This window comes from Benincasa hispida, chromosome 6 (assembly GCF_027475165.1).
Source record: "Benincasa hispida cultivar pf3 chromosome 6, pf3_genome.v1.1, whole genome shotgun sequence".
In the NCBI taxonomy this organism is placed as follows: Eukaryota; Viridiplantae; Streptophyta; class Magnoliopsida; order Cucurbitales; family Cucurbitaceae; genus Benincasa; species Benincasa hispida.
The window spans coordinates 48,556,616-48,583,659 of NC_143483.1; the positions used below are offsets into that span (position 1 = coordinate 48,556,616).

At 36.4% G+C, this 27,044-nt stretch overlaps 2 protein-coding genes across 3 annotated transcripts; one reads left to right on the forward strand and one right to left on the reverse strand.

The window, feature by feature from the left end:
- The first annotated feature begins 201 nt into the window (after window positions 1–201).
- On the forward strand, window positions 202–5,502 carry LOC120079937 (organic solute transporter ostalpha protein (DUF300)). The gene is made up of 8 exons (XM_039034402.2): window positions 202–667; window positions 787–843; window positions 1,096–1,204; window positions 3,213–3,394; window positions 3,493–3,581; window positions 3,941–4,190; window positions 4,505–4,738; window positions 4,813–5,502. The coding sequence occupies exons 1-8, from the start codon at window positions 515–517 to the stop codon at window positions 4,984–4,986; spliced, it is 1,248 nt and encodes a 415-aa protein (XP_038890330.2). The 5' UTR covers window positions 202–514; the 3' UTR covers window positions 4,987–5,502.
- LOC120079936 (protein trichome birefringence-like 16) lies at window positions 5,133–14,858 on the reverse strand. Of its 2 annotated transcripts, XM_039034399.2 has the most exons (6): window positions 14,397–14,858; window positions 13,606–13,757; window positions 12,949–13,113; window positions 12,142–12,444; window positions 6,635–6,830; window positions 5,133–6,145 (listed from the first exon to the last, which is right to left on the reverse strand). In XM_039034399.2, the coding sequence occupies exons 2-6, from the start codon at window positions 13,754–13,756 to the stop codon at window positions 5,317–5,319; spliced, it is 1,644 nt and encodes a 547-aa protein (XP_038890327.2). In that variant the 5' UTR covers window position 13,757; window positions 14,397–14,858; the 3' UTR covers window positions 5,133–5,316. The 2 variants fall into 2 exon arrangements, with proteins under 2 accessions (XP_038890327.2, XP_038890329.2); XM_039034401.2 differs by lacking the exon at window positions 12,142–12,444 and having other exon boundaries at window positions 14,397–14,730.
- Window positions 14,859–27,044: the final 12,186 nt, after the last annotated feature.

Sequence of the window (27,044 nt, forward strand, 5' to 3'; positions counted from 1 at the left end):
TAAGTAATTTTATCAAGTTACTCTCATATAGAGAGTGAAGCACTCCCAAAGTATATGAAATAGATAAATAATAAATTAGTAAATCATTTAACAACGTATCAATTAATAAATGGGGAGAGTTAATATTACGGTACTAGTAGATTTTTTCCCATATAAACTTAGAGGTAAGGTGAAAAACTGTTGGTGTGTGTGTGTAAAGAATCAATAAGGATGGGGCTTGGGCACACGGCCAAACCAGAATCGTGCGTGTCAAGATTGCAAACAAAGAGTTTGTATTTCGCACACGCGTAACGGAACATCACAACTTTGAGTTGGCCGTAGTGCAGCCTAAACGCCAGACTGCTGCAGTGGCAGTTATCGATATTCTCTCTCCCAGTGATTGTAGACTTGTAGTTGCAGAATTTGAAGTGCGATAACCGAAAACCAGAACAGAGAGTTGTTGCAGAGTCTGGCCGAAACTTCCTTGTTAGTCCTTTTCTCTTCTCCTTTACGTGAATAAATTACGACGTGCAACATGAAGACATCAATTTCTATCACACCGCAGCAAGACATATATGAAGATCTCTATCAACCAGCACTTATTATCGCAGCATGCTTTGCGGTTGTCGCTCTGGTGCTCTCCCTTTTCCTCATTCTACAGCATCTCAAATCTTACTCCAATCCATCGGTAACCACTTTTATCATCACTTTGTTCGCCTTTAATAGAAATGTGACGACCTAGCTAGGATCTTCATTTACACACGATGAGATCATACGAGATGCATGTTGATTGCTTTCAAGTTTCAGGAACAAAAGTGGATTGTTGCGGTTCTTTTTATGGTTCCTGTTTATGCCACCGAGTCGGTGAGTCCACTCTCTTTCGCGCTGGTTCGTTCAATCCATTTGTCTAATGTGTTTGTTCGTTAGCCTCGTGGCCGCACATATATTTTCTTACTTACTATGCTCTTTCATGGTCGTCTTCCATGTGAACTTTTCTCCAACTTAATTGACCTTTTCTTTCCCGTGTAGTCTAAACAAAAATTATTCCTCGAGTTTGATATCAATATATATTTTGCTATAACCACACGCTAATGGTCGAGTTGTTCTGCTTTCCAGATTATATCATTATGGAATCCCAGATTTTCCCTTGCATGTGACATCTTAAGGAACTGCTACGAAGCCTTCGCCTTGTATTCTTTTGGAAGTTATTTGATTGCTTGTCTTGGTAAGCTTCAGGCCTACCCATGTTATTGTGATACATTCATAGTTAATATAATCATGGAATTCGGGCTTGCTTATTTATCTTCTTCCTGTTTTTCGTTTAGAGTGGATTGTTTTCTCCAATCTAACTGTTATATTTTTCCACAAGGTTTTCCTAGGTAGTTGGGAAAGTAAGGAGAAAAAATAATACCAGAACGACAAATAATATATACTAAAACCTCTACGGAGAAAGCAATCAAATAGCTAGGACAACGGTAGTATAGACCAGTATTAAGCAATCAAGTTAGTATAGAGTGGAGAGAAAACGCAATACCATAAAACTACATCCTGTCTTTTGCAAAATAGGTTCTACTATATATGTGGACATTACAACGGTGCCCCCACCTCACACTACAAATCACATTTCAAGATGCCACAACAATGGGCACCTTGACTCTGAAGTACCACACAAATGCATACTTGGGTTAATTACTCGAGAAAATACCCTCAAAGACTCGCCCACACACTAAACAGCCAAACGATGCATTTAAGAAAACGTGGCAGCATCACAGTGCTACAAACTTCAGCATCAAGTGTTGCATTTTGCATTGAGTTAGTGCACGCATTTTTCTTCGAGGCTTTGGGTATTATATTGTTCAGACACTCTCCGACCCCACAATGTCTTGGCATTGTCCTCATGATTTGACAAGCTGGTTTAGCTCTGCAAACCCAACAATGAACACATATAAAAACTAAAGAGAATGTGACTAACATACGATGGTTCCGAAATGAAAAAAATGTACCAATGGCATGTACAATGATAGGAGTGGACACATGCGTACATGTATGTAAGGGAATGAGATAATATCAACCCTACACTTGAGGGATACATTTCAAACGCATAAACTACGACACAGAAGGTTAAAACTTGCCAATGCATGCTACTGCCAAATATTCTCCTCAGGTGGAGCTGCCCTGGACTGGACAGTTAACACAGTTCTTAATAGTAGGAATCTTGGTTTCAAGTTCCTCGTTGGTAAATTATTCTTGTATGAAATGAACATTGATTTCTAGTGTTTCCTATGAGAATGGAGGATGATAAAGCTTGCTACAAGAACAAGCACCAGGATGTGGGATAAAAATGAAAGGTCTACATGCCAGAGGCTGATGCACCTCTCGTAGTAAAGAATGAAACAACAAATTGTTTTGTAATAATTTGGCTTCCATGTGTGAAGAGGGGAATATATTTTTGTTTCTTTGAAGATCAGGAGACAGGATGGTCATCAAGAAAAATGCAGTAATTTGTAGAAGATATTTGTCTTGTTTACCAGAAACCCAGTTGCATCCACATAATAATAAGGATCTGTTGAAGAAATCAAGGGTCAGTGTATATTGAAGGTTTTTTTTTTTAAATGGTAAGTCAATGTTCTTTGGTTGAAGCAGACGTATATTATCTTTGTTTGTTTGTTGCACAGGGCTTATTGTAGGTCGGGTTGTGGTGAGACAATTGTGAACACTAGGTAAGACCTGATAGAAGTTAGGATCAAGCAAATACATGTTACTCCCCGAGGAGATGTTTGGCTTACAGGTTTCAGTTTTATTTGAGCCTAAAATCAAATACAGGTTGCACAATCCTAAATTTCTACAAACCATTCTAGATAAATTCAAGCTTAACAAACTAAGGGTTTGTTTGGATTGACTTGAGAAAAAAATGTTTTCCAAAAAACTCAATTTTATTTAAATACTTTTGACAAAATGGTTGAAAATTTACTCCAAAAACTATTTTGAATAATTGTCAAACACTCTAATTTTTTCCAAAATGACTTATTTTGTAAATTAAACCCTTTGCATTCCAAACACACTCGTGAGTTGCCCCCTAATAGGACTACACTTGGTATACGCCACATTGCCTAGTAAGCAATAATTTGTTGTACTTACTTCGTTGTATGTACAGGCGATAGTGCCACCAAATATTCATTCATTAATATATTCTGAGTTCTTTATAGCATGTAATTTCTCTTTAATGATGCAAGGTGGTGAGAGAAGAGTGGTTGAACTACTTGAAAGTGAATCAACAATACAACTGGATGAACCTCTAATAGAAGGTGAAGAAAAGAGGTCAAGGCCTCAAAGAACATTGTGGAACTTTCTCCTGAAACCGCGTGCTCTCGGAAAAGATTTACTCACCATAGAGAAGTTCGGTCTCGTTCAATATGTAGGGGATTGATCTGGGATTTTTCATCAGCTTGTTCTCGATAATGAGTTTTCTTTTCTTTTTTTTTTTTAATTCTTTTTAATTTGTTTGTGACTTAGATGATTCTGAAGACGGCATCCGCATTCCTAGCATTTATATTGGAGCTTTTTGGAGTGTATGGTGATGGAAAGTTCAAGTGGTTCTACGGGTATGTATTTAAATTTGCACTTTTGACCAATGATGATGGGGAATTGAATAGTTTGATTATGCAGCTCTCTACTTCTAAAGATTAAATTTCTATATGTGATTAAGCAAGAAGTGCACACGTTTTATGTTCTACAAAATTTGTAGTGGAATCTATCCCTTCTGGAGCAAAATATTATCATTCTTACATCTAAATCCTCTTTTTTTAGTTCATTCTTAGAGAAACAGCATAGTTTAACTCCATGAATAACATTTCGACTACCACTGTGTTCATCACCTTTAACGTTTCTACCCTAGTCTTGAAGATGTACATTTGTTTTGTTTCACTTCTGCTTATGCCTTGCTGTATTATCTTTCTTGTAGGTATCCATACATAGCGGTGGTACTTAACTTCAGTCAGATGTGGGCACTCTATTGTCTTGTCCAGTTTTATAATGTAACTCACGAGCAACTGAAACCAATAAAGCCACTAGCAAAATTCATTAGCTTCAAAGCCATAGTGTTTGCAACATGGTGGCAAGGTGTAGGTATTGCTCTATTACGTGAACTTGGAGTTCTGCCAAAGGAGGGGAAACTAGAAACTGGACTGCAGGATTTCTTAATTTGCATAGAAGTAATCTGCCTTACTTTTTGCATTTGGCAGCCAAATTTTCTTCTCCAACATGTTAGACTTTGTACTCAATACATAAGTAATTCTTCCAAGTAAACTACTGTACGTATGGCACTGATTAATGTTTTATTCATGGTTTCTATAGACTTTTCTGGGTTCTTCCTAATTGTTGAAACTTGATAAACGGAGAATCCAGGACTTCACTGTTAGTGATTTGTCTAGCAGGAGGACCGAACTAGAAAACAAGTGCTTTATTTTGAAGGATATGTGTTCATCTTTTCGGTCCTTACCTTTGCTTAATTTTCTATGAATTGCAGATGGCCATTGCAACTGTAGCTCATATATTTGTTTTCTCTGCTGAGCCTTATCGTTACATACCAGTTTCTGCGAGCGGAGTAACCATAGAAACAGTCGAAGGGGCAGTTGAGGTGAAAGAAGGCAAAGATGATAAAAAACCGGCTCTGGTAGAAAGGACAGAAACCCATGTGGAGGCCCCTGGGACAAGTGTCACCGAGAGTGTCCAGGACATAGTTCTCGAAGGTGGTCAACGAGTAAGTAGTGTCAGTAGACATACACATTTGCGATCAAAAGCTTTTAGCATTTCATGCTAACGCTCTCTTAGCAGGTTGTTAAGGATGTCGTATTGACCATAAACCAAGCAATAGGACCGGTGGAGAAAGGTGTAGCCATGATACAAGAGACCCTTCACCAACGAACGATAGGTTCAGATGAAGAAGAGTCGGATGTAGAGGTTGAAGAATACGTGGAAAAAACCCTTGCTGGAACTGAAGCCGTCTGAAACCTTTTTCCTTTTTAATTTTTTAATAGTTGATAAGGATCAATGCGATTTTGAAATGTTACCACCGTCAATTTTTTTTTTCCGAGCTGAATAAAAATGTTCACATTTGGTAATTGCCATTATGTTGCAATTTGAGTTGCAGCCAGTTACTATAAACCATCTGTGTCTAATTATAATTATGTGTAATATAGGAATTCATATGGTGTATAAAGTACGAAGAGAAATACGAGCCTTCCACCATATTAAACCATGGATAGTAATCAGAAACTCGCTCATTCAAGAACACTGCAGCCAGTTTCTCATTTGACTTCGCATCCCGTAACCATGTGACTAGATTTGCGCAAACAAAATCTCATTCCATGTATCAGGGACGCCTGGTAGACACCAGTGGAGGCAATCCTGAACCCCGGCTTTAGCTGTTATGCTGTATTTAGATATATGAGCCTCGTCTCTAAGCTGGGAGAGGGCTGTTATGTCCAAAATCTTAACCCCCGTCCCTTTCACTGCGCCTGCAGCACTCTCATCACTTGATTCATCTTGTAATACTTCCTTTCCAATTGACATTGGTCTCGTGTTGTCACAACTTCCTCCTGTATTCCAATCTCCACCCACAAAGTGTCTTGGTGAAATTGATCGATAAAAAGCTTTCAAGCCTGGATACTTTGGCAGCTGAGAGTTCACCCAGTTGACGATACTGTAGATGGTGAAATTCTTGGCACTCCAAATCATAGCGAGTTTCCTGTCATTGTTTGGCTTGCCATCCACATGCATCACCCAGCGATTAGCCTTGAGCTTTCCACGATTCCAATGGTGCCCTGTGTTTAGAACCAACACATCAAATTTATTAATATATTGCTGTAGGAATGCAGGTGGTCGATCAAGATGCATGGCATAATCGGTGTTTTGATCTTTTTCATCCAAGGGCTCCACATCGCAGAGGCTAGCTGACCAGTAGTAGAGAATTGTAGTATTGGTGCTTGGGAATCGATATGCCCACCCATTAGGGCGTGTATCGCCAGGAGCTAAGACCAAGCCGTATTCTTCACCCACATCCACGAAATGCTGCTCCTCCTTACCACCTGTGATCATACACATCATAGACTGGAATTGCTGGCGGCCTAAAGAGTCTCCAACAAAAGCTAGAGTTTTGTCTTGCATCCTGAATGAATCAGAATAATAAATATTATAATACGGTCACAACTATCTACCTTACCATGACACAAGAAGAAACAAAAAGGGGATCGCACAAGGGAATAGAAAAAAGTGGAATAGAATATGCTCGACAATATCCTGACCTTTGTGATTATTAGCTTTTTTGTTTTGTATAACTTATTATAATAGACCAGGACTTGGAAATCCAAAGTGCATCATGCAAAATACAAATAAACTATTAGGACCTACTTAAGGTGGAACAGAGATAAATCGGTCATTAGTACGCTTTGGAGTTATTGGTTAATATACAAGGTTACATTTTATGTGATCTATCATCCCTTTTCTTGAAGGAGTACTTAAGATACAAGTTAACCTCCAAAGAGGTTTCCAGCCTGCAGAATACGTGTCAGCTGGGTTAAAAATGGGGTTGAATTGGAAAAAGGTTAACCTCAATCTGAAAGGTGCGAGAAATATTCGAAGTTTCTCAAAAGGATACCTTTTCAAAAACTCGGAACCTTTGAATCTTTCCATTTCACAATTATTTGGCTGCCATCTAAGCTTTTCATAGGAAAAATCTGTGCGTTGGGTCAAACGACAAGCCCACATGCCAGAGAGCCATTGCTTGCAGCCAAATCCAGAATACGAAGGCTGCTCCTCATCTACAACCCATTTTCCTTTTGCATAATTGCAGGCTGAATTGGGCAGATAAATTAAAAAAACTGTTAGAACATAAAATCTATAAAAATCTTAAATAAATGCGAGTGGAACTTAAAATGTATACTCTTATCAATAACGTAATCAAAGGCTCGAAGACTATGGTAGCATCATACCATTTTTATAAGAATGACATAGCAGAGGAGAAAATTGACAAAAATAGTTTATGGTAGTGATAATGTAGCTTGCTTATTAAACAAAGGTAGAAGAAACTCTCCGGTGTGCATTCACTATTTCCCTCAAAAAATTTTGTTAGCGTATAAGCCTCATTACTGGATTGCAGGTGTCCATAATTCTACATTGTATCATGATAGAAATCTCTTTTGGAGGGAATCTGAAGACTTTGGTTTATGGCAAAACAAATGGTGTACGTGTATTGTCACATCCCCTCCTGAGCTCACCTCTCGAATCCGAAAGGAGGCGTGAAGATGGCAGATACCACCCTTTTGTGATATCTAGGGCCCATCTCACCTTAACTCGTTTTAACTCAATTTAATCAAAGACAAATAGAATTAACTTATTGTTTCTATTTAACAGGAATTATAGATTTAGGGGTTTTACAACATTTACCCAACCCCAACTTTGCAATTACTATATAAACATTTAAATCATGGCAGACCTCGTTCTCTTGCAGCAACCTGGACTCTTCTGCTATCTACGAACGAAAATATAAAAGAAAAGAGTAAGCTGGAAGCCCAATGAGTGGTAAACAACTTACAGGGTCTCTTTCAACCCTTTAGAGACAAATAGCTCAATAGCATATCCACATAGAGAGGTTACTTCTCAAACCTCAAGCACAAACAAGTCCGCTACCTGCTCTGCCTACACACATGGTAGATAGTTAAACATATCTCTTTTAATACTACTATGTATACATAAATTCCCTTCTTATGGGCTTAGAAGCTAGACCCATCGGTCCTCTAACCATCCCATATGAGGTTCCTCTCACAGGCTCATGAGAGCCCTCATGACCCTCTGACCATCCCGTGAGGTTCCGCCACAGGCTCAGGAACTAGGTCTTCTGACCCCTGACCATCTCAGGCCTCATATTCTCATCGTTGTTCAAGCTACTCATACATCTAAATATGCATAGAATTTTATATAGATATGCATAAGTCCTTTAAAGAATACCACTCACAATTTGTCAGTAGGGATCGCCCTTCTCCAAGTTCCCTGGTTTCCCCTAATTCCTCCTGGAATCCTGAGCCTGCACTAGCTCAATAATTAGCTTAGAGTCTCATGTTTAGGGCTAAAATAACCTTAGAATACCTTCTTGGCCCTAAACTTAGCTTACCAACTCTTACTGATATGAAACCAGACCTCTAAATACTCTTAGACAGCAGTTGGACGCAAGGCAGGCTTTCCCTAAACAACTGGACACTTCTGGAACCCTGGAATTCCTCTGATCAATGCATGGACTCAACTGGATGCATGACAGCATTGATCAGTGCATGGCCCTACCCCGAAACCCTGGTTTTTCCCCAAAACTCTCATTTTAAGTCTCCTTTGAAGGGAATTAAGTTGTGAGCTGAAATGAAGTTCTCCCGGGGTATTTATAGGCCTTCAAAGGTGTCCCTGTCACCCTTCCTAGGCCACCAACGCATGACACATGTTTTGCATGAAAATCCTAAGTGGTGCTAAGTCCAACACAAGGGTCCTTGACACCTCCTACTTGCATGCAAGCTTGAGATATCTCTGTCGTGCAAAGTCCAACGAATATGCCCTCCTTGAGCTGTCATTCCGGCCTTTTACATGACCTATTATGCATCTACCTCACCTTAGGCTCGTCCGAGACTTCATTTGGTTGAGCCACGTACCCCTTTTTGCTGTCAATCCGACCTTTCTCTCCAAGTTTCTACATCAACACATACTAACCTAGGTTGGGGCGCATGGTTGCTTCACCAACAACCCTACATGCGTCCAACAAGCTCCTCTTATGCGCCTATACAGTGTTTCCAACGCATAGTCCTCTAGTTTTGGGCGTATGGTTTTTTAACTATATCAACTTGACTCCTACTCACTCCATTTCCCTCTTTGGCTTATAGCAAGGGTATGTGCCCACCTTACCTTTTCCCCTCCTAGGCATTCGTCCAACTAGGGTTCTTGGGCTTCCTTGGTGTAATTCTCCCCCAAGGGTTTATCTTATGCCTCCATCTTGTTCCTTGTAGATCCAAAAGGGAATCCATAAGATCTCCTATGTGCCAAACCCTAGTCCTATGCGCCCAACTTCAACCTCATGCGCCAATCCATCCTCCTTCCTCTTCCTTCTCCCTTGGTTTCCATCTTCTTCTCAACGCGTAGCTTACTCCTTCAGACTCGAGGCATAACCATGTGCCCTCTTTATCTCTCTTTTCCCTCAAGCATGCACCCATCTATGCACCCACATGGCCATCTATGCATCCAAGCTTCCATCTATGCATCCAACGCTTCCTTCTCCATTTGTGGTGTCTTATGTTGTCCAACACTTAGCCAATTTCTCTCCCAAAGTACCCAATGTGCCCATCATGCTTTCCATATCCACCCATTATGTTTCTCTATGCACCCATTCATTGTGCTCAACGCATGGTTCCCTAGACTCATAACATAATCTCATAGCAAAGCTTCTCACATCCCTATACATCCAAAGTTTGTCCAAAATCTCCCCTTGGGATGCACTTGCTATATGTTCAACATGCTTCCTCTACTACACCATGTGCTAACCTCATCCAAGATTCTCCATCCTCTCCTATGATATGAATCCAACTCTATTCTCATAGCATAGTTTTGATACTTAGCCAAATTTTTTACTCCAAACTACTATGCCTCCAACACTAAGAAAATTTTCTTCCTTCAAGCATAGTCCAGGTACTTAGTTAAACTCTTCCCCTTCCAAAGCTTGAACTCCAAGCTCTTTTCTCCCTCAAAGGAAAACCTGTGAGGGCTTAGGTGTTACATGTATGGGAGGATTAGATATAACCAAATGGGCCGTCGTAAAGCTGTCAGGAGGAAAAAATATGAGGCACTTGAACAACCTAATGCTTAGCCTTTCAGAAATCCAACTCATCAATGAAGCTGTTAGTTGGTTCTTCCGTAAATCCTATCATGTGCCTGCTGGACAGAGTATTGGTTTCAGAGGATTAGGTGGCTTCCTCCACAAATTCCAAAATAATGAGAACACGTTGGAGCAGGCAGCTCTTACATGTGAGCTGAAATATCAGAATTCTTCCTTTATTGTTGAACGTGGTTCCAGAAGAGATATGAGAATCCCTCCTTTTTTTATCCAATTAGATACACAGTACAGCTAGGAGGAAAAATCTGGTTGACGTATTGATTAATTAACAAGGAAACAATTCTTGGGCAGGAAAATGGAGGCTGAAATTACAGAAATTTTCCAGCAACTTTACTACTGAAAAAAAGAAAAGAAAAAGGTAGAAGAATGATGGTTGAAGGTTTGAACTGGGCTCCTATCTTGGCAATGGAATCAGAATTTAGTAAGACCCTTTTGAAGAGGAAGAAATATGGTATGAAATGAAGCATCTAGGAGCAAACAAACACCAAGACTTGATAGTTTTTCATTTTATTTTATTTTTTTATGCAATACATTGACCATCACGATCTGATGTTTCATTTTCTCCTTGATGCTTCATTTCTTTCCATATTTCCTCCTCTCCAAAGGGGCCTCATTAATAATAAAATGTATTATATAAAAGTGGGTTCTTAAGGGTTCCCCGCCTCATGATCTCTCATAACTGTTTGTCTTTGTTGAATGAGTGAGAATAGAGTAAAACCAAGGAAATAGTTGATGAACTGATAAAATGTGAGAACCGAAGGATGGATCATCATCAAATTAGGCTACGAAAAAATTTAGGATTTATGGATTGAAATTACCTTGCATATGGCCTTGAAAAGAAATGTTTTGATCAGACGTGGATAACGTGGATTGCCAGTAACCTTAGCTGCATTCTAATACCAAATTCTCCTTTTTTTATTTAACAGTGGACCAAAGGGTTGAGAATGAGTGTGTGCGGCCCCCAATCCTCTACAGTTATTCGCGAAGGGTATTAGAGGAAATACACAGGAGACAAAGGGAACAAAGGACGTTAATTGAGCTGAAGCCATTATTTTGGTGGGGACCGTCCGAGGGGTTTTTGTAGAGTTTTGGGTTTCAGTGTTAGAGAGAAGAATTTGGCTAGGGCTGAAGGAGAGGAGAGGATTTCCAGATCTCTTGAATGTGCTGGAGTGTTTTCGTTTGTGTTCTCTGTTTTTCTTGATTTCCCTTCCGTTATTTCAATATTGTAGCTTGTGTTGTGTTGTTTGTGAACCTGGGATCGTTATACCAATATATCATATCACATAGGTTTCTTTCCCCTTTGTTTTCCTTGTGTTCTTGTTGGATTTTACTGGGTGCAAGTGGACTGAAACCTAAGATAGGGCTTCTAAAGGCCTTTACTAAAGGGGCCCTCTTTCCCCTTTTCTCTTTGTTCTAATCATGGATGTTTTAAGCATAATGTCAGTCCAGAGCTTTGGAGACGGCTTCCTAAATGACATTGAAGTAGGCAATAATAAAGTAAAAGAGAACTCTTCCTTCTTTGCTGATGATACATTAATTTTCTACCTAAAGGTGGAAGGGACCCTTGGTTCATCTCTTAAAAGAAATGTCGAGCCAAGGTATCAATTTGTGCTGGTGTGCTATATCGAGCATAAACATTCCAATTGCACAAGTGACTGCATCGGCTGACAATCTCGGTTGTTTAGTTGGTAAACTCTCCATTACTTATTTAAGGGTGCCTTAGGAAGAAACTCCTCATTTTTTTTATTTTTCTATTTGGGATTTGCATCGAATGAAAGAGTAGAGAGGGAGAGTAAATTGGATAAATGAAATAATGCTTTTTTTTTTTATAAGTGGAAGAATGCTTTTATTTCCAAAAGAGACAAACTAACACCCAGTTTGAGCGTCCTTCCCATGATACCAAACCCACCCAACAGTATTTCACATGCCCTATCTCCAACTCCAAGAGGTAACAAAGATTTTCACTACTAGACGACCCACTTAGAGGGTTGAACTAAGGACTTTGAGCTTCACTCTTATCGGAAACCCCAAGCCCATAACACAAGGGTTGCTGCTTGAGGGCAAAGCTCAACAAACTTTTTACAAAAATCAACTTATAATCTGAAACCTTTCCTTTTCACAGTCACACGACACTCAACGTGGTCTGTGTTAATTCCCCAGATCCAAATGTCCACATGGATATAAGAAACAGAGTAGAATTTGCAGAGTGGCAAATAGTAAAGAGGAAATATATTCCGCACCTTGAGTCCTCTTCAATTTGTCATCTATCGTACTGCCATTGTATATATTCGACGACACTGAATCAACATTTTGTTCTGCTTGTCTTGAATAATTTTCTTCTACTACCTGCTTTATTTTTCCATCAACTTTTTCTGGTTTTGGTTTAAAAACCTCTTGCTTTATAGGAGCCTTTTTACCTTCTACCACAATTTGGTTATGTATTGTTTCATCTTCTATAATTTCTCCTGGACTTCCTGAGTTCCCATCATTTCTAAGTTCCACTATCTGTTTGTGTGTAGTTTCTCTGGAACCTAGAGGGTTTCCTGGATGGAAAATTAACATTAAGAGGTCTTAATTGAAGAGTTACTATGACATTTACAACATCCAGATGAAACTAGTACATTAAGAATGCTATTAATAGAGGCGAGAGCTCAAATATAGATAAAGAAAACAAGGCTTCAAGATCAAAGAACAAAGTTTAAAATGGCAACACCATAATAGAGAAATGTCTGCTTGAAAAGGTCGGCCAGAATTTTTTTTTTTTTTTTTTAAATGAAAATAGGTCTATTAATATAATAAAGTGAGACAAATGCTCAAAGTACAAGAGAGATATACCAAGAGCATGAAAGCTCAACCAGAATTATAGGTACTGATTGTATCATTCAACCATACAATTGCCACATATGAGAAATGAAACAAATCTATACTACCAAATTGGCTAAAAAGAAAATCACAACTAATCTAGAAAGACCTCCCCCTAGGTACTAATAATAAACTGAATATGCTGGAAACAAAAATGTTAGCAACATTGAGTTAAAAATATATACCTTTATTCTGAGAAGATACTGTGTCCTCTTCATTTGAATAACCATGAGAAAAAGGCCCACGAGCTTCTTGGTTATTTACAATGTTTCTATCTTCAAAAACGGGAACATGTTCGCCAGTATGTCCTTGTTGCTCCAAAGGAGAAATACTAACCAGTCTACCGCGATCTATGCTACAAAAGAAAATCAAGAAGCACAATTATGAATATGTACCTAAAGTTCAAAAGCACTAACTGTGAACAAAGTCGTCATGGTTCAAACCATGCCCAGCCATTTAGGATATTAAAATTCTCATGAATTTCCACGTACAGATCATGTTGTTCTACAAAGGTGTGCATAGATAACCTAACACCCATGGTTATCAAACATATTCATATGCTGAAAACATGATTAGTTTTCTAAGAATTTTCAGGTACAGAGAAATGGCCAATGTTTCTCGTATTAAACATGTGAAATGATTCATCATCCATTTAGATGAAAAGCGATTCTTCAAAATTTCATAAATCATGCAAGAATTCATCTTGCTTGAGATATAATATTGTACAATGGCTGAATTTGCTGTGTTATAATTATCTGAAATTTCAGCTCCATAGAGGACTCGTTGACTTTTTGGCACCACGAATAAGTCTAATGGAAAGGAAAATATTAGCAAACCATTACCTGGAGACAGCTGCAATCGAGTCTGAGGTGGAGGAAAGGTATTAAGAAGAGGAGTCTTCTCCCATGTCAACATAATAATAACCATGCACATCAAGGCAATGGTTACAAGAGATAACTCTTTACCCCGCAGTCCATAAAAACCCTTCTTCATCCTACATTCAAGTGGCAAGCGTGTTAATATTTTATCAAAATGCCGTGGGAAGAATGAGTCGCCAGGTAAAAAAAACATATAAGAGAAACAAATAATAATCGCTGCTAAAGTAGCAATAACACACACAACCGCTAACCATTATACATAGAGAATACAATATACTTGCCAGTTTGAGCATTTGCTAAGGGCATAACCATCTACGATTTTTGACACAAAAGTGACGAATAGCAGTGGAATGGCCAATAATTGAAGGATTTTGGTTGTATGTAAATGCCCATTCCCACCAATAAAACGATACACGGTTTAAATAAAAACTCAATGTGCTTCTCTCGAATCTTAATAGAGAATAAGAAAAATACTAGGCATTAAATTAACAGTATGATTTAGGTAATCAATCCTATGGAAAATTATTTTAGTAACAAATAGTAGAGTAGTTAGCTCGGAAACGAAATTAACATCCTCGTATAACAACATTGGAAGTATCGTAGAGATTTCAGGCCCGAACCGGAAGATCCTCGCTAGAACAGATAGAAATAATGAAATTTCGCGCGAGTGGCCAAGAGAGAACTGTATTACGAAACAGAAAAATAATGGGAAGGTCGCCTTCCAGTGCCAAGATACACAAGTGAGAAGATAATACCTTACAGATTAGATATCAAGGCTGCAGTAGAGACGATCTGCAGAAAACAAATGCAGTTGAGAAGAACCTGTGAGTGAGAATCGACCAGCTCAGACAAGAACAGGATCAGGGAGCGAGAATGACAAACGTCGAATTACAATTAATCGGTGGAGCACATGACAAAAACTAAGCAGAGAACAAGGATGAACAGGGAGAAGAATATGGAAGAGCAGAGAAGAGCCTCGAACAAGAAGAAAGGAATGGAAAGCTATAATTAGAACTAGAAGTTTGAAGGGAAAAACAAAACAAAATAGAAAGTAAAGAACAAAGAGGAGAGGGATTAAGTGCAAAAATAGAGTTATTTAAAGAAAAAGAAAAAGAAAAAACACAATCCATTAGTAAAAATAGATTTGATTTTGTAAAAAGTCAAAATCTCTCTCTCTCTCTCTCTTTTTCATTTTCCTCTTTCTAATTTATTTCTTCTCCTTTTCTTCGTTTCTGTTTTTCTCATCCTTTATTATTTTTTTGCCTTTTTCATTTTCATATCTTTTAAGGTTGTTTGTTTTTTCTCTCGTTTTTAATTTTTTTATTTTCATTTAAGATGATGATTTATTTTTTTTTTGAGATTTAAATAAAAATAAGAGAAAAAAGGCTCATTAGTTACACAAGATCTAATATTCTTATTCATCGTTAGAATATTTTAGATTTCTAAAATTTAGGATTTAGGGCTATCATTGTATATTAATTATATCATGTAGTATATATGTGTGTTAATTATTTTGTATAATTACTTATTTCACTTGATGGTATATATATCAAATAAATGGTACAATTTTTAACTTAAATATATGTTATAATTTAAATTTTGAAATTTGATTTGTTAAGATTTTCAAATTAATTTTGAAGTTATTTCCACAACAATTTTGGATTGATTTACTAACTCTGGTGTTATATTTAGATGTTTTTAGATTGCATTTTTTCAATTTTTTAAGCTAAAAAATAAGGGAAATTCTTATAAATAAAAATTCCAAAGATATTTACACTTTATACTAAAAAGTTTCAAATGTGCTTGTATTTTTGGAACATTTTACTAAAAAGTGTAAATATTTTTAAATATCTTTTTATATTAAAACCCCCAAAAATAATTACGAAAACCTCTTTTCAAATTCATTTTTCTCTATTTCCGAATAACATACATGTATGAATTCTCATTTTAAAAAAAAAACATGTAGGCAGCTTTTTCTACAAGTTTCAAAGTAATTTTTATATTTCTTAATTATATTATAAATTGTAAAAGTTATCTTATATACCATTAAGTAAAATCATTATATAGAATAGGTAAACATTTGAACTTGTTTTACTAATTAATTAAGTTTAAGTTCTCTTAATTATGTGTTAAATATGTGTGTTAACATTAATGTAAAAATAAGCTAAGTATATTTTAATGAATGATGTGTTTGTAATGTTTAAGAGGAGGAAAATCTTCTAAGTGTTAGGAATATATGGTCTCGGGTAACAAAGGGTAACCAACACTTAGACAAATTTTGGAAAGCTAAGACAAGTGAGGAACGCATGGGTGTTTGTGCGCTTAAGAACCTAAGGGTGGAAAATTGACTGTGTAACTGAAAGTGTGCGTCAAGAGCCTTTAGAGGTAAGTGAAGACCTAGGATGAATAGTATGCGGGTACTTGGGTTTTCCTAAGTGAACGCATGGTAAACGAGGAGTGCTGAGACGTGTTGGGGGTAAGGACACGTTTATGAGCAGCTTAAGCATAAGTGTCTAAGCGTAAAACCAACGTATGTGTTGAATAGTGATGCATGAGCAAATGGGGATGCGGTGTTAGCCGTGGTATGCGTTGGTCGAGGTTGAAGGCTAGCAAGAACATAAGCTTAGGCATTGGTAGGAGACTTAAGCCTTCAACTTAAACACTTAATTAGTGAGCTACGTGGCGTGCTTAGAGGTCTTAAAAACAAGTTAAGTATGTCAGATGTCAATGTGAGGAACTCCATGAGCATGCAACCTTAGTATAAAAGGGAGTTTGAAGTTAAAGAGCTCGGTTTGGGCATTTTGAGCTTGCTAAGGGAGGAGAGTTGCCACTGATTTGAAGTTTGAGTTATGAAGAAGCTAATTCAAGGTTGCTAGACACAGATTTCCATGGAGTTGAACTGAAGGTTGAAGAATTTCTTCAAGTGTTCGAGAATCTAAGGCCACACGAACGAGTTGTTAGAATTGGTCAATTCCAAACTTGAAGGAAAAGAATCAGAAGTTGAAATTCTAAGGTAAGATAGTTGAGATGTTTAGGAATAAGTTGAAAGAAGTTTCATGAGATTGTACTTGGAATTTAAGTTATTGAAGCTGGAACTGAAAATAAAAAAAAAAAATTGATTGGATGAACAAGCAGGCAACTGCAATTCACGCATAAGCAAGCAGCTGACCAGTAAACATTAAGTGTGGACAATAAAGGGATAGAATCCCAAGCAAAACCGTAAAATTGCCTTGCAATTTTGTTTTCGATTTTACATAAACAAAATACGGTATAAAAATAATAACATAATAGATAAACAATCAAGATTAACATGCATGTAAGAGAAGAAAAAAGCGAAAAGCTAAAACTTATCTTTGTAAATTCCCAAATTCTTCACGATTCCCTCCGCATCTTCTCCGGAACATCTCTTTAATGATCAAAGGACACCAGCGTAAGTGAAACCTTGTTTATTCTCTAGGATCCTAAGAATTGGATGTGTGGCCTCAAAGACTTGAAGAGGAAGGAGAAGTAGTAGAGAAGAAAAGAGAGATTTTGAGAGAAGTAGTAGGAGACTAGGATTCAGAATTTCCATTTCATCTGTGTCATAAACATGGGCCATGAAGACCTATTTATAGAGAGAAGGGTGACCCCCTTCTCCTAGTCTTTCCTATTCCTACTCTAGTTCTAATTTAATTAAATAAATTCTATTTAATTAATTAGTTCAATAATTAAATAACCATATATATTAAATCTTATTTAATATTTATAATAACTAAATAAATAAATGAACATCACATGTTTATTTACCTCTACTTCTTAAAAATTAATTAATTAATTAATTAACTATTAATTAATCAATTAAATAACTATATTAAATCATATTTAGTATATAATCAATCAACACATATTTATCACATATTTATATATATACATCTCTTTAATATTTGAATCTTATTCAAATATTTTTCTCTCTTCATTATAGATCACATCTGTAATTAACCATATTATATCATTAATATGCAATTGATTTGAACAATTCAAGTCATTCCTTTTATATATCCTTTAGTGAGCTAACAAGGAAACCTTACGGACCTACAAATTATAAGCTTCAATGATATAAGATTAATTAATTAAACTCTTTAATTAAATTAATCAAATTTCATTAACTATCGGTCACTCCATTAAAGACCGATAACTGCACTTTTCACACCATAGATTTATTTTGTGTCCATGTATATAACCAATCAACGGCAAGTCGACCCTTCACAAATTGTTCATAACTTTAGCTAGGTCAAAATATCGTTTTACCTCTATAGTTACATCTAACTCCTTAAATACCATTGATCCCTCTAATGAACAAACAATTTATAGTTCAACTTGTTGGGAATAGTGTCTTAAATCTCCTTGTAATCTTGTAAACTTTTTATAAACATATTGTTGTTAATAAAATAAGTGTTATTTTATCAACACATACTCAATTCAATAAACTAAGATCCGAGGTTATTTCATATAATTTAAACAAGTATATAGAGAAATACAAGTGGATCTTGTTTAAATAATAGCCTAAATGGTTTGTAGTAGATTGATAAAGCTAGATACCTCATCCTGGTGACTATGGATACGACCCACTTTGTAGGTGCTACAAGTGTTGTAAAGTGCTACAAATGATCTGATCTTGATCATTCATGTGGAGACATACGAGCGGGGGTATCCTATACGAAGAGTTTGTATAAGACCAAACCACGAAATGATTAGTCTCTTTATATAACGCCATTACTAATAGATACTTACATTTCACTAGGATGACCATGGGTGACATGACCTGAATCCTGAGTGAGTTGTGAACTCCTGTTCATGAAGGCGGTTTGATTCGTATGGGTGAGAGAAGCCAGATTGTCAACTCAACAAGCCTACCATTTTGGGGATTCATCTGACTGGGCAGCTGGGAACAGCTATACAAGATGGAATTCACCCCCTCCACGATGTAGGGACAAGTAGATAAATTGTTCCCTCGAGGGCTGATTATGGGTCTTGAACATAATGGCCACACCCTCTCCTAGCCCGAGAGGGACTTGGTCATAGTGGGACTATGACTTATTGTTCATTAGAGGAATCAGTGATACTTAAGGAGTTAGATGTAACTATAGGGACAAAACAGTATTTTGGCCCAACTGTACTTTACGAGCAATTTGTGAGGGGTCATCGCACTGTTGATTGGTTATATTTAATGGACACAAAAATTTATCTATAGTGCGAATAGTGCAGTTTTCGGTCTTTAGTGGAGTGACCGGCAGTTAATGGATGTTGGGTAATTTAATTAAATAGTTTAATTAATTATCCGAGTAATTAATTATCCGAGTACCATTGGAGCTTCAATCTACAGGTCCATAAGGTCCCCTCTGTAGCTCAATAGGGATTTGATCTTTAGATTAATTTGAAGTGTTCAAAGTAATTGAGGGAATTAATTATATATGATATAATTAATATAATGTATTTGATACATTATAATTGAGAGGAATTTGAATATGATTCAAATACCAATTATATGAATAAGATTCATGTAATTAAATATAAATATGATTTATATTGAGATGAATTAAATATTTAAATAAAATATGAATATCATTTATATGGATGAGATTTATATAAGTGGATTTAATATAAATGTGATTTATATTTAATGCCATGTATAGTTGAGAGAGAATAAAATCTATAGTTTATGTTGTATTTGATGCAATATAAAACTATAGATTATATGTTATATTTGATATAACATATGGTGTATATATATAATAAAGTAGTTATATATATATATATATATATTCTATTTTATTAATTTAATTGAAATTAGGGAAGGAGTTATAACTCCCTCCTTCCATTCTCTCAAGATATACGTGGGATTCAAGTTGGTTGGAGAGTATTCTACTTCCTCAATTCTCACGAAGAGAAGAAGTTTTCTCTTTAAGAGAAAAGTTCTCTGTAGAAACATCTTTCTCATCCTCTCCATCTTTTTCCCTCTTCCAAGGATTCAAGCAAAACCCACAATTCCTGCTTGAATCCTTTAATCCCAAAGAGAATACAGAGGGTGCTCGAGTGGTGGTGTTCATGCGTGAAGAAGGAGATCTGCGAGGAAGGAGTTCCGTTCGTGGCTTGTACAAGGGATTCCTTGAAGAAAGAGTTCTTCAAAGGTAAGGGTAACCCTTTGTATTTGTTTTTAAACATGCTGTAATTTTAAGTAAATGCATATCTGCTTGTTGTTTTACTGTAAAACTTTATGTTTAATAAAATAGAATTTGGAACGATCTTTGCTTCCGCTCAAAGGATTTTTTCCAAAAATTTTCTTCAATTGGTATCAGAGTCAAGTTGTAGGTTTCTGATTCTAAATTCCCTTCGTTTTATTGAATTGTTTTACAGTAATAGAGGGTTTTATAATCTGCATTGCGTTTATGTGATAAATGTTTGTGGTTGTATTGTTGATGGATGTTTTGGGATAGAAATCTTAGTTTCAGACTTTCTTTAAATTTACAAAGTTGATTTGTAAAGGGTCCTTGCATTTTTAGGCATTAAACATTGCAATCGAGTCTGTAATTTTGTTAGTTTTGAGTTGCTTGTGAAGCTTCAAAGACGGGTTGAAGATTGAAGTTTCGATGGAGAAGACGAAACAGAGGTTACCGCATCGTGTAGCTAGAGCTAAACGATCAAATAGTTTTTGTTATGCGATCGTGTAGAGTTTGCTACATGATCGTGTAGCATTTGCTAAACGATCGCATAGCTAATGCTATGCGATCGTGTAGATTTTGCTACACAATCGTGTTGTGTTGGCTACATGATCGCATAGATGCTCGATTTCTGAATGATCGTGTGGTATTGCTTACTTGACGCATGCTTGTATACTACACGATCGCGTAGACTATCATGCTCATCGCATAGTCATTAGCTACGCGATCGCATAGTATTTGATACTCGACGTATGGATGCTTACTACACGATCACGTAGACTTTCATGATCATCGCATAGTCATTAGCTACACGATCACATAGAGTTGCCTACTCAACACATAGCTACTCGATGCTTGATGCATTTGCTACGTGATCAACTACAAGGTGTTCTTTGTGGAGCAGTTCGAGGTGAGCAGTTCAAGACTCGGTTCACTTGTTTCGAACCGGTTGACTCAGCTTTTGTAATAGTTAGCCTTTTAATTCCTTATTTAGAGAGTTTCTATCCTGGTCTATCAATTTTTAGTATAAATATACATGTGATGTATGTTCTTATTGTATGTCATAATGTATGTCATATAGTTTTAAAACCCATCATAGGTTATGCATTTATTTTTATGCATCATTTTATATTATAAGTGTTATAATATATGATTATGCATGATTTCAATTACAAAAAGCATGCTCATGCATCATATAATATAAGAGTTATAGTATCTATATGCATGTATTATAACATATCCATGCATCATTTATATTATAAGTGTTATAATATTAGGTTGAATGGCTGTATAGAATGTATGTTATAGCATAGTTCATTACTTAGTTATATAAATGTTATATATTAGTAATGAATGAACATTACATGGTGCATGACATTACTTTAGGTAATCTTATAAGCGTTATAATTCTACAAAGTATGTCAATAGTTGCAATTTAGATTTTAATTTGCTTCATTTACTTTATAAGAGTAATAAATAAATGAAATCAGAAATTAAAATCAATAACTAAGAGTTGCATGCAAACTTAGGTAAAATCATTTTTTAAAATAGTTTTAAAGTATGATTGAGATAGACCTAAGTTCACAAATTTCTAATGAGATTAGAAATTAGATTAATCTTTTAAATCAGTTTAATAGGATTAAATCGATTTCAATAAAAGATTAAATTTGTAGCAAATATATTTATAAGGGACCTTTTGTCTAAGGCAGGTTTTGGCTAGGTTAGGGTATTTAAACTGACAAAAACGGAACACCCCTTCCTGGAACCTACCTGGAAAGGTGAATTAAATAGATTTGCTACAAGCATGCAATTGTTGATTAACATTTGTTAAAGTGTTTAACGAATATTAATCAAAATTGTTTAACTTTCTAAAGTAAGTGTTACTTCTGGGAAAACTTAAACAATCATTTAGTGAAAATAATTAGCCGTATTTATTCTAAATAAATTAAACCCTAGGTTGTTAAAATACTCAGTGGGAGGAAAAGATGTATATAAAAGTCATTTTTCACTCATGTTTCTCCCTTGATATTCACACCGTGAGACTCATGCTTGGCCTTGAGGCACCCTAGGACCGTCTCCCTTCGGATGGTTTTGCATGGGTTAATATCAAGGTGAATGGAGAGAGTATTTATAGTAAATGGGAGAGGGATGTGTGTCAACATGTCCTACGGTCTCTTTTATTAGTTTGCACCGTGAGACCTTCTTGCACGACCTCAAGGCGCCCTGGGAGCGTCCTCCTTTGGATGGTTTGTACAGTTAGTCAATATCAAGGTGATCTCTAGAAATGGATAGGATCACTTTTAGTTTTTGCCCCAATCGGTTTTTCCCTTTGGTTGACTCATGGGGGCGGAACTCTAGGATCTAAAGTGAAGGGTCACACTTACGGGAATTTATTAAGCAAGTTAATGATTTCTTGACCAAATAAATGATGATTGATCATTATAGAAATAAGAGTTATTATGGTGTCGTGATTAATTGAGAGTGTCTCAACTTAGTGAAGGTAGAAACTGACTACCCTTCGGTGCCTTTTGTCCTAAATCACTGAAGCGTCATTGCAAAATTAGATGTTAAATGGGGTTCATTTAGATTTTGCTAAAACTGATTGATTTTTTTAAGAGTTATGCTAAAATCTAATGTAGATCAATATGTTTGTTTTTTCAACAAAATGTCAAATATGTTGGAACGTATCATCGTGCAGCGGAAGTGACCAGGATCCATAAGCACTTTAATTCATTAATTTTGGTAGAAATGAAAACATGCTACTATAGAAATAAATGCGTTTCATGACATACCTTTGTTGAAATTCCTCAAAGCTTGAATCTAGCTGTAAATCTCCTCTGAATCTTGTTGTAGACCACCCCAAGATCTTTCCTACAATCCTCTTGGTGTTATAAATTGAGTTGTAGGACTCAAAATAAGTCTGAATTAAGGGAATAGGAGACAAACTCACAACAGCAACCTAGCAGAAGAAGTTTTTTCTTCTCATGAATTTTTCAGAAAAATTTGTCCGATTGCATTCCTTCAAAATCACTCTAATCTCTTCAATATATTGCAGACAGTCATGCAAAGAGATTAGTTGCATGAAATGCAGCTCATGCTTTGAGTTAATGAAGCTTGAAGATGGTGGGTTGTTAGTGAGCTACTTGAAGAAGTAATGGAAAATGCCAATTTTCCTTTTTTTTTTCTTGTTTTTTCTTCTTTTCCAATTTCTCAAAATTGATTTCATAAATCAATTTATTTAATAAAATTGAAAATATTATTAATTTTACAAAATTGATTTCATAAATTAATTTTCTTAATAAAATTAATAAATAATTATTTAAACAATTTAAATAATTCAAATTAATTTAATATCAAATATTAAATTAATTTTTACACAATTCCATCTTCAAATATTTAAATCATATTAAATATTATTTCTCAAATTTTGTTTAATTCTAATTTGAACATTTCAAATTAACTTATCACACTACTCTAAAGCTAATCCATTTACGAGCTAGTAGAGGGACCTCGCGGACCTACCGATCATGGGCTCCAACGATCTGAGATAAATCGGTTAAACTCATTAGATCGAACTAACCCACATTCGTTAACTAATGGGTGATTCCACTAAAGCCCATAGCTGAACTCCCCTCACTGTGGATATATTATGTACACTTGATATAACCATGATTAGTGAGTTAACCCTTCACAGGTTGTTCGTAATAACGACTGGGTCGAATCTCTATTTTACCCCCGAAATTATCTCTTGTTCCTTAAGTTCCATTGATCCTCTAATGAACAATTGATTTGTGATCCAATCAACAAATCGAATCCCTTTCGGGCCAATGAGATGGTGAGGCCTCTTGTTCAAGACCCAGAATCAGCACTTAAAGGGAACAATCTCTCTACTAACCCTAATCGGGTAGGAGTGAATTCCTTCTTGCACCCTATGTCCCCAACTATTCATCCGATCTTATCCCCAAAATGAAAGGCTTATTGAGCAGAGACATTTGGTCTACTCTCACCGTTTGCAGATCAAAGGATAATTCCGAACAAACGAGAGTTCATAGTTAGCTCAGGATTAAGGTTAAGTTACCTAGATCATCGCTTTGAAATAGTCAGTCTTAAATAGTAAACAACGTTATAAAGTAAGAGTGACTGGTTTCGTGGTCTGATCTTGTACAAAACTCATTTGCAAAGGACGCCCCCACTCCTCATGTTATAACATGCATGAATTAGGATCACTTCGTATGTAGCACTTTACAACTTTTTGTAACAATTACAGAGTTGTCACACCCCGCCCCCAGAACACCTTCTCAGCCTGGGAGAGGGATGCGACTGCAGCAATTATCAACCCTTGAGTTGACACTTACTGCCTAATGATTCTTGTGGAATAACTCTGATACCTAATAACTTATACACAGCGGAATTATCAAGTCAAGGAGATAAACTATAACGGATTAAGTAGGCCCATCTTTTATTACGATAGTGATATAACGTTTATACAACTTAAGGACTTAACAACAAAGTTTACAACGACAACCGTAAAAACTCTCCGGAAGTGTAATTGGGGCATGTGGCAGACCTTGACCTTAGCAGCACCCTGGAACTCCTCATCTTCCGCTACCTGGGGGGGGGAGAGAGATTAAGAAACATTTTGAAGAGTGTGAGCTACTAAGCCCAGTGAGTGGTTCTTTTAAGATGAAATTCACTTTGAAAATCATCATTTTTGGGAAATCAATCACATGCCAACACTTACATTATAACTCATGCATAGTCAAAGATATAATCATGCAACCAGTAATCTTTATCCCAAAAGCTACACGTAGAATGCATATCATATCATCAATCAATACAATCATCTATGGAAACCTTCCTATGACACCAATTCCCGCCAATGTGCACATCGACCATTTTATTTATCCCGCTAGTCATGCTTAGGTACTTGTCCATATTTTCTGTCGGTCGTCACCGACTATTATTTCCCGCCGACCGAAGCTGACCATATTTTCCCGCCAACCAAAGCCGACCATATTTTTCCCGCTAAGCACCTTTTGTTAAGCATGCTAACTATATCCCGGGCATAATCTCAGTTTCCACAGTCACACACAAACAATATCATGGCAATCATCCTATCACCAAAAGCATGTATTTTGTATCTACAGATGCATATATTCCAATATCAGAGTATAAAGCTAAGTGAATACTCATAATATGCATTTACTATCAACACTGTATAAACACATGATATTCTTTATTTATCAAAGCAACATAACATTCACGATATATTAAAACTATAATGCTATAACACTCACACTATGTGTTAATGATTAAAGCTATAACACTTACACTGTGTTAATGATCAATGCTATAACACTCACACTATGTGTTAATGATCAAAGCTATAACACTCACACTATGTGTTAATGATCAAAGCTATAACACTCACCTTAATTTCTTAGGAGCCTTTCTAATAGTTCCCTTTTCTACCTCGAGCTCCATTTTTACCCCTAGAATCCAAATCCAATTTATAGCTTAGATTACTCATAGTTATAAACCTTATTTTGAGATACTTCCTTCTACAAAACTATTCTAAAGTATCTCAAGAAGTTTACCATAAAATATTAGCTCATAACTCTTCATGGCTTAGCCGGAATCATCCAAATATCAAGACTGGCCCAACTTACCTGATAGCTCGACCCCTCTATCTTTTTCTCATTCTTCAGCACAATTCCTTAGAGCTTATTCCCCGTAAACCTCACCATGAAAACTAGACTCTCTTATCTTTCAAATGGCTTTGGAATTACATCAAACGCTTAAGTAGATTGGGAGATCTCCTCGTCACAAGTTGATGCATTCTCCTCCACCCTCACTGTCCAATGCACTTTACTCTCCCCCTCTTTTTACGAATTTTATGATTTTTGTGATTTGAAAATGAAATCCCAAAGGCTCTATTTATAGCGTCCAAACCTCCTATGGTGTTTACACCACCTACTTGGCTGCATGGCCAAATGTTTAATCCTTCTTTTATCAACGTAAGCTGACTTCACCTTGGTTCAATGTGTTCTTCCCAAATGCATCCAACACAATTTCTTAAGGTTTAAGAATTTCTCTTAATCGGACACCTAAATTATAATTGACGTTTTCCCTTACGTCTTTAAGCTTTGTTTATATTCAAATTAGGGTTTTCAAAGCATAGTCTATAAGATCGTGGCCAAATTCAACGCATAAATGCCCGGCCGTTCGATGCACAAGCGGTTTCCTTCGATCGCGTGGGCGTGACGTTCGAATAAAGCGTTCAGGTTGCTCTCGTTCTCTTCCATTTTCTCACTGGTCTCGCTCTCTTCCACTTTCTCACTTACAATCTCGCTCTCTCCACTCTCACTCTCTCAAACTTTCTCGCTTTCTCCACTCTCGCTCTCTCCAACTTCCTCGCTCAAACTCTCGCTTTCTCCACTCTCGCTCTCTCCAACTTCCTCGCTCAAACTCTTGCTCTTCTCCAATCTCGCTCTCTTCAACTTCCTCACTCAAACTCTCGCTCTCTCTTTCATTCTCTCGCTCTCTCCCATTCTCTCGCTGCCTCCACTCTCATTCTTTTCAATCTCGTTAGCTACTGTGAATATGGTTTATCTTCGTGCAACTTCCACACGAATTTTCCCAAATAATTTTCTATATTCTCCTCATTTCTTCAGTCCTTTCTTCACTATTCAGGATTTAAGTCTTCAAGGTTTTCTCTTCTTTTTATCCTTTTAGGGTCCTCTCTACTCGTACTCCAGGATCAAATATGGTTATTGTAACTATAATACCTAACCATTATAGTTTACATTCACTCTTACTAATTGTTGATCCACAGAAGGTGACAATTATTACAGTTATTATGACAATTGTAAAATTATTAGATTATTTACATAACATAGGATTTAATTTTCTCCTAATTAACCCCTTAATCACTTACTTAAGTAGGAAAATGGAGATCCAGGTTTCACAAGAGTAGGCCGCATCCAATAGTGTTACCAGAATAAAGCACCCAACCTTATTCATATACTATAGATTATTTTGACTATTTACTCGAACCTGATCCACTTGTATGTCACCACATAAAGTTCAAGTACTCATGTAATAGTCAAGGGACCTTAGGTTTATCGGATTTCTAAAAAACAATATATTCAATAACAACTTATTGAAATTTCAGAATAAGCTCTATTGTTTACAAACCACGAGTTT

What these genes read in the sequence shown, in the direction of transcription:
- LOC120079937 (XM_039034402.2), top strand. Translation starts at nt 515, where the DNA reads ATGAAGACATCAATTTCTATCACACCGCAGCAAGACATATATGAAGAT. An exon ending in TTATTTGATTGCTTGTCTTG is followed by an intron (nt 1,205 to 3,212) that starts GTAAGCTTCAGG and finishes TAATGATGCAAG; the next exon opens with GTGGTGAGAGAAGAGTGGTT. An exon ending in ATTTCTTAATTTGCATAGAA is followed by an intron (nt 4,191 to 4,504) that starts GTAATCTGCCTT and finishes TATGAATTGCAG; the next exon opens with ATGGCCATTGCAACTGTAGC.
- LOC120079936 (XM_039034399.2), bottom strand. Translation starts at nt 13,756, where the DNA reads ATGAAGAAGGGTTTTTATGGACTGCGGGGTAAAGAGTTATCTCTTGTA. An exon ending in TCGATTGCAGCTGTCTCCAG is followed by an intron (nt 13,114 to 13,605) that starts GTAATGGTTTGC and finishes TTTGTAGCATAG; the next exon opens with ATCGCGGTAGACTGGTTAGT. An exon ending in GGTTCCGAGTTTTTGAAAAG is followed by an intron (nt 6,146 to 6,634) that starts GTATCCTTTTGA and finishes TGATTCATTCAG; the next exon opens with GATGCAAGACAAAACTCTAG.